General features: G+C 62.2%; 2 protein-coding genes across 16 annotated transcripts in view; one reads left to right on the top strand and one right to left on the bottom strand.

Moving 5' to 3' along the window:
* Clstn1 (calsyntenin 1) overlaps positions 1–3,333 on the top strand; it is a 56,094-nt gene extending 52,761 nt beyond the window's left edge. For all 10 annotated transcript variants that reach the window (XM_063235462.1, XM_063235459.1, XM_063235465.1 and 7 more), the window contains 4 exons: positions 63–208; positions 1,315–1,450; positions 1,616–1,800; positions 2,066–3,333. In XM_063235462.1, coding sequence (XP_063091532.1) covers positions 63–208; positions 1,315–1,450; positions 1,616–1,800; positions 2,066–2,263 — 665 coding nt within the window. In that variant the 3' untranslated portion in view covers positions 2,264–3,333. The remainder of the gene's footprint in view (positions 1–62; positions 209–1,314; positions 1,451–1,615; positions 1,801–2,065) is intronic.
* Positions 2,582–12,075, bottom strand: part of Pik3cd (phosphatidylinositol-4,5-bisphosphate 3-kinase catalytic subunit delta) — a 39,805-nt gene continuing 30,311 nt past the window's right edge. For 5 of the 6 annotated variants that reach the window (XM_063235452.1, XM_063235450.1, XM_063235451.1 and 2 more), the window contains 19 exons: positions 11,645–11,824; positions 11,402–11,551; positions 10,998–11,087; positions 9,403–9,624; positions 9,210–9,306; positions 8,987–9,117; positions 8,680–8,733; positions 8,442–8,609; positions 8,237–8,358; positions 7,989–8,132; positions 7,766–7,865; positions 7,506–7,684; positions 7,314–7,426; positions 7,135–7,213; positions 6,609–6,776; positions 6,007–6,130; positions 5,727–5,872; positions 5,416–5,548; positions 2,582–4,949 (listed from right to left, as the gene is read on the bottom strand). In XM_063235452.1, the coding sequence (XP_063091522.1) occupies positions 4,812–4,949; positions 5,416–5,548; positions 5,727–5,872; positions 6,007–6,130; positions 6,609–6,776; positions 7,135–7,213; positions 7,314–7,426; positions 7,506–7,684; positions 7,766–7,865; positions 7,989–8,132; positions 8,237–8,358; positions 8,442–8,609; positions 8,680–8,733; positions 8,987–9,117; positions 9,210–9,306; positions 9,403–9,624; positions 10,998–11,087; positions 11,402–11,551; positions 11,645–11,824 (2,538 nt within the window). In that variant the 3' untranslated portion in view covers positions 2,582–4,811. The remainder of the gene's footprint in view (positions 4,950–5,415; positions 5,549–5,726; positions 5,873–6,006; positions 6,131–6,608; positions 6,777–7,134; positions 7,214–7,313; positions 7,427–7,505; positions 7,685–7,765; positions 7,866–7,988; positions 8,133–8,236; positions 8,359–8,441; positions 8,610–8,679; positions 8,734–8,986; positions 9,118–9,209; positions 9,307–9,402; positions 9,625–10,997; positions 11,088–11,401; positions 11,552–11,644; positions 11,825–12,075) is intronic. The other variant, XM_063235454.1, reaches the window with a different exon arrangement.

The raw sequence follows: 12,075 nt of genomic DNA, 5'->3' as shown, positions 1-12,075 counted from the left end.
GGGGGACCCACGGGCTCAGCCACCCAGCACCTGACTTTAGCCGCTTTCCTTTAACCCTGCAGGCGTGGACACCATGGCCAGCTATGAGGAGGTTTTGCATCTCCTGCGCTATCGGAACTGGCATGCCAGCTCCCTGCTTGACCGGAAGTTCAAGCTCATCTGCTCTGAACTGAATGGTCGCTACCTGAGCAACGAGTTTAAGGTGGAGGTGAGTTCAGGGCTCCTACCCAGAAGGGGCAGCAGTAATCAAATACCTCGACTCATTGTTTTGATACTGGAGATCGAATCCAGGGCCTTTGCATTGAATGAGCTCCATCCCCAGCCTTCTTAATTTGAAACAAGGTCTTCCTAAGTTGCCCAACTGGGCACGGATTTATGATCCTCCTGTCTCACCCTCCTAGCAATTAGAAGTGGGCAAATCCATGCCCAACTAAGGACCTTGACTTTACTTTTTTGGTCCCAGGAATTGAACTCAGGACGTTGGGCTTGCCAGGCACTTGCCATGCCACTGAGCTGTATCCCCAGCCCAGGACCCAAACCCTAAAGTTGTAAAAGTCCAATGTTTGGCGCAGTTATGGTTCATTCAGGGTCATCCGAGGGTGGTGAGCGACTTCCGGCCCGGGCTCCGCTGCAGGTTAGAAGTGCACAGACTGCAGGGACCAGATCCCCATGACGTGGCCGAGCCACAGCCTAGGGAGCCTTGGGGTGGGTGAATGTGCGGGTGGAGTCTTCTCCTGTGAGAGGCCTGAAGCACGCTGTCCCCAGAACACTGCCAGAGACCCAGAGGTCTGTGCAGCTGGTTGGGGCCGGCCTATGAGAGAAGGTGGGGTCCTTGGCCCGCCTCCAGCCAGTGCCCTCACTCTGGCCACAGTGCCTGAGAGCAGCAGCTCGTCCTGCCCTGAGATCCCCACGGCCCCACTGCAGCGCCATCGGCACTGAGGCCCTGTGCCTGTCAGAAGGGACCCATAGGTCCTCTTCCCATCCTCTGCACCCACTGTGCCCTTGGGCACAGCCCAAGCCTCACAGCCCTGGCACAAGCACTTTCCTTGTGCTGAGGAGTAACTACCTGGGAAGAAAGCAGGGTGGCACAGTGCTGTCCCTCGGGCAGCAGTGTCCCCGAAGTCCCAGGCAGACACAGATGCACTGTGATCGCCAGACCTGGGCATGGACCTGGGCGAGCAACTGTATCCAGTTCTTGAAGCAGCTTCTGGCTGTCCTGGCCTGGCCCAGGGCCACTGCAGTGGCCTGTGTAGGACATCCGTGGGGCGCTGGTCTCCAGCTGCCCATCCTCTCTCTGCTTTACGCCCCCCACAGGTGAATGTGATCCACACGGCCAGCCCCGTGGAACACGCCAGCCACATGGCTGCGCAGCCACAGTTTGTGCACCCTGAACACCGCTCCTTCGTGGACCTGTCGGGTCACAACCTGGCCAATCCTCACCCGTTCGCAGGTAGGCTGGGCAGGAAGCTCTAAGACAGGAAGGCGGTGGCCTTGAGCTGGCACATGGTGTCCCTGACACCCTGTCATCCACGAGGGGGTAACAACTCACACAGCCACAGAGCAGGCGGGCACGTCCCAGATGCGCCCCACTGAGATTTCCCCTTGCTCTTGGCAGTCGTCCCCAGCACAGCCACGGTGGTGATCGTGGTGTGCGTCAGCTTCCTGGTCTTCATGATCATCCTGGGGGTGTTCCGCATCCGGGCTGCGCACCAGCGAACCATGCGGGACCAGGACTCGGGGAAGGAGAATGAGATGGACTGGGACGACTCGGCCCTGACCATCACCGTGAACCCCATGGAGGTAGGAGGCCAGCGTGAGCCACAGAGCCTGTCCATGTGCCTGCGTCCTATGAGTCCAGGGCCTCGCTCTCAGATGGGTGAACTGAGGCTGAGAGAGGCCTCACTGGAGGCCACACCCTGGGGAGTGTGGGATGCATGTTCACACTGGGGTTTGCGGCAAGAACTGGGCAGCAGGTCTCACCCCTGGCAAGGTCCCCTTGGAGGGTGTTACCACCCCTTGGAGGGTGGTGCCACGAGCTGGACTCATGCTGCCTCCCCCTTGACAGACGTATGAGGACCAGCACAGCAGCGAGGAGGAGGAGGAGGAGGAAGAGGAGGAGGAGAGCGAAGATGGGGAGGAGGAGGAGGACATCACCAGTGCCGAGTCGGAGAGCAGCGAGGAGGAGGAGGGCGGCCCCGGCGACGGGCAGAACGCAACCCGGCAGCAGCAGCTGGAATGGGACGATTCCACGCTCAGCTACTGACCAGCGCCGCTCTGTCACCCCAGACTGCCGCCCTGGCCCCTCGGTCCTCAGTGTACAAAGTCCTTTGGCCAGCAGGTCTGCAGACCCATCCCTGCCCGCTGCCCTCGCTTGGTGTTAGGACCGTAGCTTTGCCCTCGTCTGCCCTTGCCCGGCTGCTGCTTGGTATCCAGGGCCACAAATCCCCTGCTGCTTCTGCCAGCCATGTTGGGGACCATATGTCTTCATCCCCTGCCGGCCCACACCTCCAGAAAAACTGCAATGACTGGACTGGTGACAAAGGGTAAAAATCGCTCACTTCTACCCAGTAATCAGTTTCTCTTTCTTTTTTTTTTTTTTTTTTTAAAGTTTTTATTTTTTCCAAACTAGTGCATGTATAAAGTGGCAGAGTGGGGGTTAATATGTAGATGATCAATGACTTTTTAATATTTTGTAAATAAATCCGGATTCTCTGTGTCCTTCGTGCTAGTGTAGTCAGGACTGTAAAGTGATGCTGAGTGCAGGGGGCTTGGAGACCTGGCTGCCGCTCAGGGACCCGGTCAGTCGGGTACCCTCCTTGGAGCAGAGGCCTGGCCTTTGCCTCCTCGGTGTTCGGCCCCACCCACACTCCTCTCTGCCCGCACCTCGAGGCCTGGACCGGCTTCCCAGGTGGTAGAGCGCACGGGACCCGCGGGAGCCTCAGCTGCTGTGCGGAACGTCCGCAGGCTGCAGGCTGCCTGCACCCACCGCCCTCCTCCCAAGCCACACCCAGAGCCCAGGGTCCTGCTGCTTCTCAGGGTGGAGGCCAACATGGAGCAGGCAGTCTGACGGGATCTGGGACCATGCACGCTGTCTTCCTCCCCGCCCCATCCCCCTCGAACCCGGGTGTGAACTGCTGCTGGTGTGGACCATGGGTGCCATGCTGTGCCGCGCGGCCGCCCTCCCCTATCCTGTCCCGGCCACTGCTGTGTGGACAATGGGCAGGTGTCCTGCAGAGGCCCTCTGCGTGCATAGTGCTGGTGCCCCCTGGATGTGTATATTGGTGCGAGGTCGGGAAATGTACACACTACAATAAAGCTCTGGTTCTAACTCTCTCTGAGTGGGGCTCTCCTGTGTTAAACCCCCCCCCCCCGTTCCTTTCTGAGCCGAGAACATAAGAACATAAAAAGACCTTTATTTCTTTCCAGCTTCCTTCACTGCTCACATCAGGGTTCCACCGATGCACCCAGTCAGTGCGGCTCAGCTTGCCTTCCTGACAGACCCACAAAGTGACTTAAAAAAATAGAAAATATTTCTGCTTGCCAGGCACATGGGCCGCACACCTGAGCCGCATGTTGCCAAGGGTGTGCAGCAGCTGCGCCGGGCCAGGAGCACCCAGACTTGTTACAATAAATAACGCGACACAAGCAGGCACCACAGCTTTCCTTCCCCGAGCAGAGAACCAGCGAGTGGTCTGCATGGCACCGATGGTCCCCAGCTCCCACATGCAGACAGCTGGCACCTGGCTGCAGAGCCTCGGGAGGCTGCTGAGGGCACTGCAGCATGAACCAGGTCAGGAGTCTCAGGATGCTTTTTTTGGTTTCTGGTTTGCAAGTGTTGGCAGCCAGGGCCTTGCACATGCTAAGCAGCGTACGCCCTGCCAGCTGAGCTTCATCCCCAGCCTGTGGGCTTCACTCCAGGAGTGCCGCTTCCTGGGCCTGTGGCCAGTTGCAGTGGCCTTGGAAGGGCAGGAGAGGCCTGGGCCTGGACCCCTCAGCCTACCCCTAGGAGGCCTAAGGCTTTGCCTCGACCATCTCCAACTAAGCACTGTGTGGGAAGGGTGCTGCTTGCCAGTGGTGACACCTCCGAGTGACAGCAGGTGCTGTCCCTCCATTCCAGATGGCCTGAGACGGGGCAGCTTGCACAGCATTGCACCAAGGACACCACGTGTCCCCTTCCCTGGGGTGGTGACCAGGAGGAGCCCAGCCATGCTTCGTCTTCCCAGAACAGCTTGACCAAGCTGTACAGTCCTTGGTGGGGACTGGGTGCCCATCCCCAGCCGTGCAAGTTCATGGAGTGGTCTGGCTATTTTTTCACCCGACAGTGAACCGGGTAAAGGTGTCCCCCGTACCAAGAGTCACATCAGCAGTGACAAACAAGTGTCCCTGAGTCTACAGCATACGTGGCTTGCTCCAGAGCAGCCTAGGACTGGGTCAGTGGAGGAGAGGCAGGTGGGTGGGGGCACCCAGTGTGGGAAGAGGCAGTGAGCCCGGTCCTGTCTCGAGAGGAGGTGGCAGGTGACAGCTAGGCACCGAGCCCTGGCGGCAGGCAGAACCTGCGGAGAGATGCCCTATCTTGGGGAGTCTGCTGGGCCGCCCACAGCGGAAGACAGTTGGCCGGCTGCCTCCCCTCGGGGTGCGTGTCCATTTATGGCTGGCTTCTTAATTGTCTCGGTCACAAATAAATAACCAGTGTAAACAAAAGGCGACTATGTGGTTCTTCCTCATGAGGTACGGCCAGGCTCGGGGCCTGGCCCCAGGACCACGCTGTGCCTCCCAGGGCGGCCCGGGACCGGCGTGGCTGCAGGCGGCTGCTACTGCCTGTTATCTTTGGACACGTTGTGCGCCAGCCAGTTCACCTTGGTCTTCCAGCTCTCGCGCAAGGCCTCGTTAAACTTCACCCGGAAGTGCTTCAGCGCCTCATCCTCGGTCTTCCCCAGCGCCAGGGAGTCCTGGGGCAGGGTCACGCGGCAACGTCAGCCCCAGGTGTGCGGGGAGTTGGCGGAGACCCCACGGCTCCCTCGGGAAAGTGCGTCACTCTGATCCCAAAGCCAGACTGACTGATCCCCTGGCCCACTGCAGGTGCCAAAGGCCAAAGGGGTCTTGGGCCCACAGCCCATCCCAGTGCCACGGGGCCTGCCCTGACTTGGAGGACGGGATGGGGGGCACAGCTGCCCCGAACTATCTCAGAGACAACACGGGAAGGGCTGTGGCCATGAGGACATGGGCACTGGTGGGACAATGAAGGGTCACCCAGCACCTGCACCAAGCAGATATAGGCCTGGGGACTCTGCTGCTCCAGCCACGTCCCGCCATGCCCCACGCTGGGGCCCTGGGTGGCATGTGGACCAGGCCAGCATGTGCCCTGGAGGTCCTGCCCGGTTGGGGCCTCCTGTGGGCTCGGCCTGCCCCACGCACCTTGAGATACTGGATGTCTTTGGAGGAGCTGAGCTCGGGCAGGCCCGCTGCCCGCATCAGCGCAAAGAGGTGCAGGAAGAGGAGGCCATGGCGCCGCAGGATGGTGTAGGCGCGTTCGCAGTAGCCCCGGAACCTGCCGAGAGGAGGCAGGCAGGTGAGGCCCAGGTCCTCCGGCCACTCCGCATCACACTGCACTGTCTCCGTCATAGTGTCCACGCAGCCCCGCCATTCCACCTCCCGCAAACCACCTCCACCACTGCCCAGGAGGACTGGGAAACCTGTCCCCTCCCTGGCGGCCCGGGCAGCCTCGCCTCTCAAATTTCTCGCTGTTATTCGTCTTCCCCTGCTGAATCACGTGGACGAAGTCATAGGTGAGGATGAATGGGACCCGCTCACGGTTGATTCCAAACTTCGTCTTGAAATTTCCCAGGAAGTGGCCAAAATCAATGTGGAACAGCTGAGGGGAGGGAAGGGAAGGGCAGAGACAAAAGGTGTCGGGTCCCTGCGCACAGGGGACATGGAAGGGCTTGGGGACACCTTGGCAAGCTGGAGGACGGCCACCCACACCACACCACACCACACCACCACTACCTGTCCACTCTCGCGGACCATGATGTTATCGCTGTGCCGATCACCGATGCCCAGCACATAGGTGGCCACGCAGTAGCCAGCACAGGACAGGGTGAACTCTTCGATGGCTCGGTCCAGAGCATCCCTGGGGTGGGGGGTGACAGCTACATCACTGTGCAGCCGGACTCTGTTGCCCTGGCTTGGCCTGAGAAGGATGCAACTCTGGGAGCTGCAACCGAGGGCACAGCAGGTCCTGGGTCACCCAGCAGCACCTGGCCTCACCCTGGGGAGAGGGTGAGGCTGACCCCCCTAAATGGGGCATGGCCGTGTGGTGAGGGCTGCGGGAACAGCTGTTACTGAGGCCCCAGCAGGACACAAAGGCCCAGATACCAGCACGTGCAGAGCCAGGGCCAAAGAGACCAGCAGAGACGCATGGCCGAGCCAGTGACACTGGGGGTGGTTTCTAAAAGTCCCGAGATTTGCGGGGCACGAAGCGGGGACCGAGACCTGCCCCATCCTGCAAGGCATTCTCGGCTGCTGTCATGGCCTGTTCCCTGCTGTCCCTTAGTGTCCACCCTCACAGGCCAGCCCCCTGCGTCACGCCGCTGGGGAAGAGGCCCTACCCCGGGTTCTTGGACTTGAGCCAGTTGAGTAGGGCGTCCTTGTTGAAGGCGGCCGTGGCTGCCATGTTGCTCTTGTTCAGCTGGATGTTGGCAATGGTGTCCGAATGCAGCACCACCTCGATGAGGCCTGTGTGGTCACCAGTGGGGAGGCAGCCGTAGGGGGTCATTCTAGGGGAGGGGGTGAAGGGCCGGGAATGCAACACAGTCAAGGGCTGTCCCTGGGCTGCTGGATGCCCAGGGACTCGAGGCACCCAGGAAAGTGCCAGGGGAGGGAAGCAGGCCGAGCTGGGGGAGCTCCTGATACAGGGCACACCGGGGCCGAGCTCGGATTTGCTTGGAAAAAACAAACCAGGGCACAGGAAGGAGATGTCCCTGCTTTCCCACACAGGGCAGCCAGGGAATGTGGGAACGAGACACTGCCCTGTGGCTCCCCGCTCCCCTACCGCCTCCTCTCGGCTGCTAGGGCCACGACTCGGCACGGGCTCTGAGGCTGGCACCGAGCACGGGCAAGTGGCGGCGTGCCCACCTCAGGTCCAGGCCCTCCTGCTTCCACAGCACGTCCATGAGCTGGATCATCTGCAGCGTCAGCATGTCCTGGCGGAGGTCTGCAGCAGCGGGGAGGGAGCGCAGGGTTCCTGGTGGGTCCCACCACGCCAGGCTCCAAGGGTCCCTTGCCCCATGCCAGCGCTGCCCAGCCTGGCTCACCATCCCCGTTCTTGAAGATGATGCCCACACTGCCGGCGCTGCCCGCCTCCTCGCTGCTGTACATGATCCACAGCGGCTTCATCTTGGAGTCCATGAAGGTGCACTGCTCCACGCTGTGGACAGAGAGTGGCGGTCAGCAGTGCATCCAGCGGCCAGGGCACAGGGCCCGGGGCAGGAGGGGCCGGGGCTCACCACACTTCCTCCAGCAGCGTGCTGGGGTCCAGCGGGGACTGCAGATGGGACAGCGCCTCCAGGTAGGTCTCCTGCCGCATGCACAGGTGCATCAGCTCCTTAGTCTGAGGCTTGGTGGTCTTCTGGGAGCTGACCTTCACGAAGTCATTCAGCGCCTTCAGCTTGCTCAGTGCTTCCCCCTGGCGGGGAGAGAGGGGATGCGGCAGTGGGCAGAGCCTGGCCTGCTCCGGAGGGAGGGTGGGGCGAGCCCAGAATCTCACCTGCTTCATCAGCACCTTCATGTGGTGGGTGCTGCCCCGGCAGTAGGCCTCCATGATGAGGCCAAAGCGCAGGGCCACCGATGGCACGTGCATCTCGGAGCTGCAGGGAGGGACACGGGGCTGACCCTTGTCAGGCCAGGCGGCAGAGCCCCTTCCCCAGCCCCAGCGAGGGAGGACCTGGGGCAGTCCCCCCATCCCTTCGGGCCAGGGTGGGCCCAGCTACCGGAGGTGCCAGAAGAGGAAGTGGCCGATCTTGCGGTTGGCCAGCGCACGGTCCAACAAGAACTTGGTCAGCTCGCAGTCCAGGTAGGACTCGTACTTGAGCACCTGGACCAGCTGCAGCAGGTATTGGAAGAGCTCGTCGTCCCTGCAGGAAGGGAAGCAGCTGGGCCCCAGAGCAAGGCCACTGGGCAGGAGTGAGGCTGGACTTGACTGCCCCTGAGCCCACTTCCAGGCCCACGGGGCACTCACGTCAGTTTCCGCAGGGACTTGATGGCGAAGGAGCCCACGTGACAGTCGGGGAAGCTGAAGTCCAGCAGCTCCAGGGCACTCAGGACGGGCAGCTCGGGCCAGGAGCAGAGCAGACAGAGCATCTGGGAGCGCATGGCGGTCAGTGGCAGCAGGGGATGCTGCCCATGTGCCCCCAGCTCTGGCTCTGGGGGGTCCCTGCACCTACCTGGGCCACATCCTCGTGCTTGTGCCACTTGGTGACCAGCAGCAGGCGGGCCAGCGCCTCCGGGAAGTGCTCCTGGACCTCGTGGCGCATCTTCCACACCAGGTCCTTCTCGTGCTCGTAGAGCTCCCCGGAGCCCCGCCGCTCCAGGATCTCCCGCAGCTGCAGCTGCTGAGGGGCGTGGGCAGCATGAGGGCTCTGGTTCTGCCAGCTCCACGCCCTGCCCCGGGCCCCAGCTCACCTCCTCCTCAGTGGGGTGCCCGCGCTGCTCCCCTTGCCGCCCCAGCTCCAGGATCTGCAAGGAGTTGCCCTGCACTCAGCATCCCGCCCAGCCAGCCCTGGCACCTTGGCACTGGGGCCGGGCACTCTGGCTGTGGGGTCTGTGCTGGGCACTGCAGGCTGCTGGGCAGTGCCCTCCCACTCACCATGACAGCCAAGTGCATCACTGGACACGACCCACTGTCCTCACGCAGCCAGATGGCTCCCGGACGCCCGCACCCCCAAGAGCCCCAGAAGCAGAGCCCGCAAAGCCCCTCTGTCCCACCGACCTTCTCCAGGGCTGGGTAGTACACGGGGTTTGGGGCCACCTCCGGCAGGAAGATGACCAGGGCGGCCGTGCTCTCGGTGTTGGGGTTGCCGCGCACAGTCCCCGCGGGGTTCAGCAGCTCCCCTTTCTCATCTGGATGTGGGGACAAGTGGGGTTGTTTGAGACAGGCTGTGGGCTCGGGGGGTGCCCACCCCAACACTGCCGCCTCCTGGGCCTGGGCCCACCTGGGACCGAGGGCCACATGTACAGGCAGCGCTCCCCGGTCTTGAGCTGGTCCCGGTAGTCGAACAGCATGATGTTGGCCCAGGCGATCGGGCAGTCCTGCGGGACACAGCAAGGGGTCAGGGCTGGCCACGCGCTGGCCCCTGCAGGAGACAGGAGAGGTCGGCCCCGAGTGGCCTCCGGCACCCCACCCACCGCCTTCTTGGACTTCTTCTTGGTGGAGCGCGCCTTCTTGGCCTTCTCCACCACGGCGTAGAGCGCAAAGCAGAGCCGGGCCATGCGCGGCAGGTCACACACGTTGATGTCAAACTCCAGCCGCTGCTTCCAGACGGGCTCCGAGCACACGCTGACCTCCGAGCTGGACACCGTCTTGCACAGCATCTCGTGGCCATGGAAGAGGCCGGCCTGCACCACCAGCTGGGAACAGGGGCACAGGGCACAGGTGAGCGGAGCCGTGGGCACCCACCCCGGGCACCTCCTATGCATGCCACTCCCACATGGGACAGAGTCCACTGTCCAGATACGGCAGGGTTCAGTGGAGGCGGGCTGTGGCCTGGGTGGCCAGGAGGCCATGGGGCGGGGACAGACCGAGTGTATGTGTGCATGTGTGTGTGTGTGAGAGAGAGAGAGAGAAACACAGTCTCTGCCCCCCAACTGTGGAACCTCAGACATGGCCCTTCCCCCATTCTGGGCCTCAGTTTCCCTCTCAGGGCTGGGTACTTCCAGAGCCCCCACTGGCTCTAACATCCTGGGGCCTCCTTTGTCCTTTTTTGGAACTCAGGACCTTGTGTTTGCCAGGCTGGCACTTGTGCCGCTAAACTAGATCTCCAGCCCAGTCCCTTCAGTCTTAAGAGCCAGCCCTGTGTGGGCGAAGGGAAGGACTTCCCCTGTGGCCTGATCAACCCCCCAGCTCCACCCTGCCAGCCCCTCCTGAAACCCCCTTCTCTTTGTCCCCCCATTCTCACCAGTGGACTCAGCCCTGCTCAGCTTGCAAAATTACTCCTATAAAAAGGGGCCGGGGGCCATGTATGGTGGCGCATGCCTATCATCGAGCACTACTCCCACTTGGCAAGACCCAATTTCAAAACAAAAAAATAAAAGTACACCTGTAACCCCAGCACTCAGGAGGCTGAGGTTGGCAGATTGCTCTGAGTTCCAGGCCACACGTGAGACTGTCTCAAAAAACCAAAACAAACCAAAAAGTGTGTGTGGGGGGTGTTGCTCAGGGCTAGAGCCCTAGGTTCAATTTCCAGTATCCCCCCAAATAAAGTAGGGGACCCAGGCAAGAGATCTAGGCTATGTCCAGGTGTCGCATCCCACAGGAAGCCCTATGCCTGACCGATGGTTCTGAGGGACCAGGGGACTCCATGTGTACCCGCGCAGAAGAGTGACAGTGGGGTGCAAGCTTCTACTGTGCATCCTTGAAAGCTGGGGGAACCGAGCCCCGGAGAGCAGCACCCCTGGGTGCACCGGCCCGGGGGGGCCTCTCCCCAGACCTGCCTCCTGGGCCCTGGCTGCGCCCGACCCCAACCCCCGCCAAAGTCTAATACCCAGAAGCAGCCCGGCCTGATTTCCACGAATCGGCCTCCCCGTGCCTCTCCCTCCCCTCTTCCTGTTTTGCTGTGCTCACAGCCGTGGCGGTGGCAAGGATGCCGGGTAATGTGGTCAGGTGGCTTTCGTGTGACACCCTCGCTCTCCTTCCTCCGCCACCCTCCAGGCCGCAGCCACCTTGTTTGTGCAAAAAACTCGGCTCCTTCCCCGCCTGCCCGGCCGGCCCGGGCCAGTCCTACCTTCATGCGTTCGTCCGCGTTCACCTTGCTGCCCTGGATGAGGTCCACACAGAATGGCTGCTCCAGTGACCACAGGGATGTGGAGGAGGGCTGGGGAGGGGACGAGGGAGCCACAGCTCACACCCCTGGACGCAGCTGAGGCCGCTCAGGTGGAGCGAGGGGTCACAGGGTAGTGGTAAGGCGCAGACACTTGTCTCCAACAACAGGCTTTACCAGGAGACTGGCACCCGGACACCTCACAGCAGAGGCGCAGACGTTGGGGGCCCCCCACGCCAACATCAGTCACCCCAGCTCCCCCAGCTCCAGTGAAAGCCTGACTCACAAGGGCCCCAGACTCAGGGCTGGCCTGGGGTAGAGGGGCAAGATGGGATGAGGAAGGGACTGGAGGTCCCCACGTCACTCACCTTCTTGGTGGGGATGGGGGGCGGTTTGGGGCGTGGCTTCTGGACCTGGGGGGCCGGGTCGCCCTGCTCATCCCGCATGGCCAGGATGGAGGAGGAGTGTACCATGGTGAGGTGGGGGGTCAGGCCGTTATGCAGGCAGCTGCAGATGTACTGGGATGGCAGGGTGTGGGGTGAGCTGCCCCAGTCCGGGTACTGCGTCCCCAGGACCCCCAGGCCTGGCCGTGCGTGCCCCGCCCACCTTACCTGGAACTGGCAGAGCGCGTAGCTGCCGTACAGGTACTCGTGCCTGCCGTTCACCTGCAGGGCGTAGTCCTCCGGCTGCTCTACCGCCTGCTGCCGGAAGACGGTGGCCTTCTTGCGCAGGGCGCAGGCCATCAGCGCCAGCGGCATATCTCTGCTGGACACCTGGAAGGTGAAGCTCTCCTGGGGAGCGGGGGGAGGGTTAGCCCCCTGCGTCCGGGCTGGGAGGCTCCGGGCAGCAGGTCAGGGTCTCTAGTGCTGTGACTGGGGCCTCCTGAGGACAGAGTCTGCCTAGGGTGGTCATGGGGAAGGCACCCAGGAAGGACCATTCAACAGGCGGATGGACCAGTGGACAGTGCCATTTGGGCATCTTCTGGAGGGACAGTTGGCCGAGCCCCTCCCGGACACGGACACTAGCCCGCAGCATCTGAGGT

Source organism: Cavia porcellus, unplaced genomic scaffold, assembly GCF_034190915.1.
Source record: "Cavia porcellus strain 051 isolate PalLab524CR breed Dunkin Hartley unplaced genomic scaffold, mCavPor4.1 scaffold_25, whole genome shotgun sequence".
NCBI lineage: Eukaryota > Metazoa > Chordata > Mammalia > Rodentia > Caviidae > Cavia > Cavia porcellus.
The sequence above is the reverse complement of the archived record's forward strand: the minus strand, read 5'-3'. Positions and strand labels throughout refer to the sequence as shown.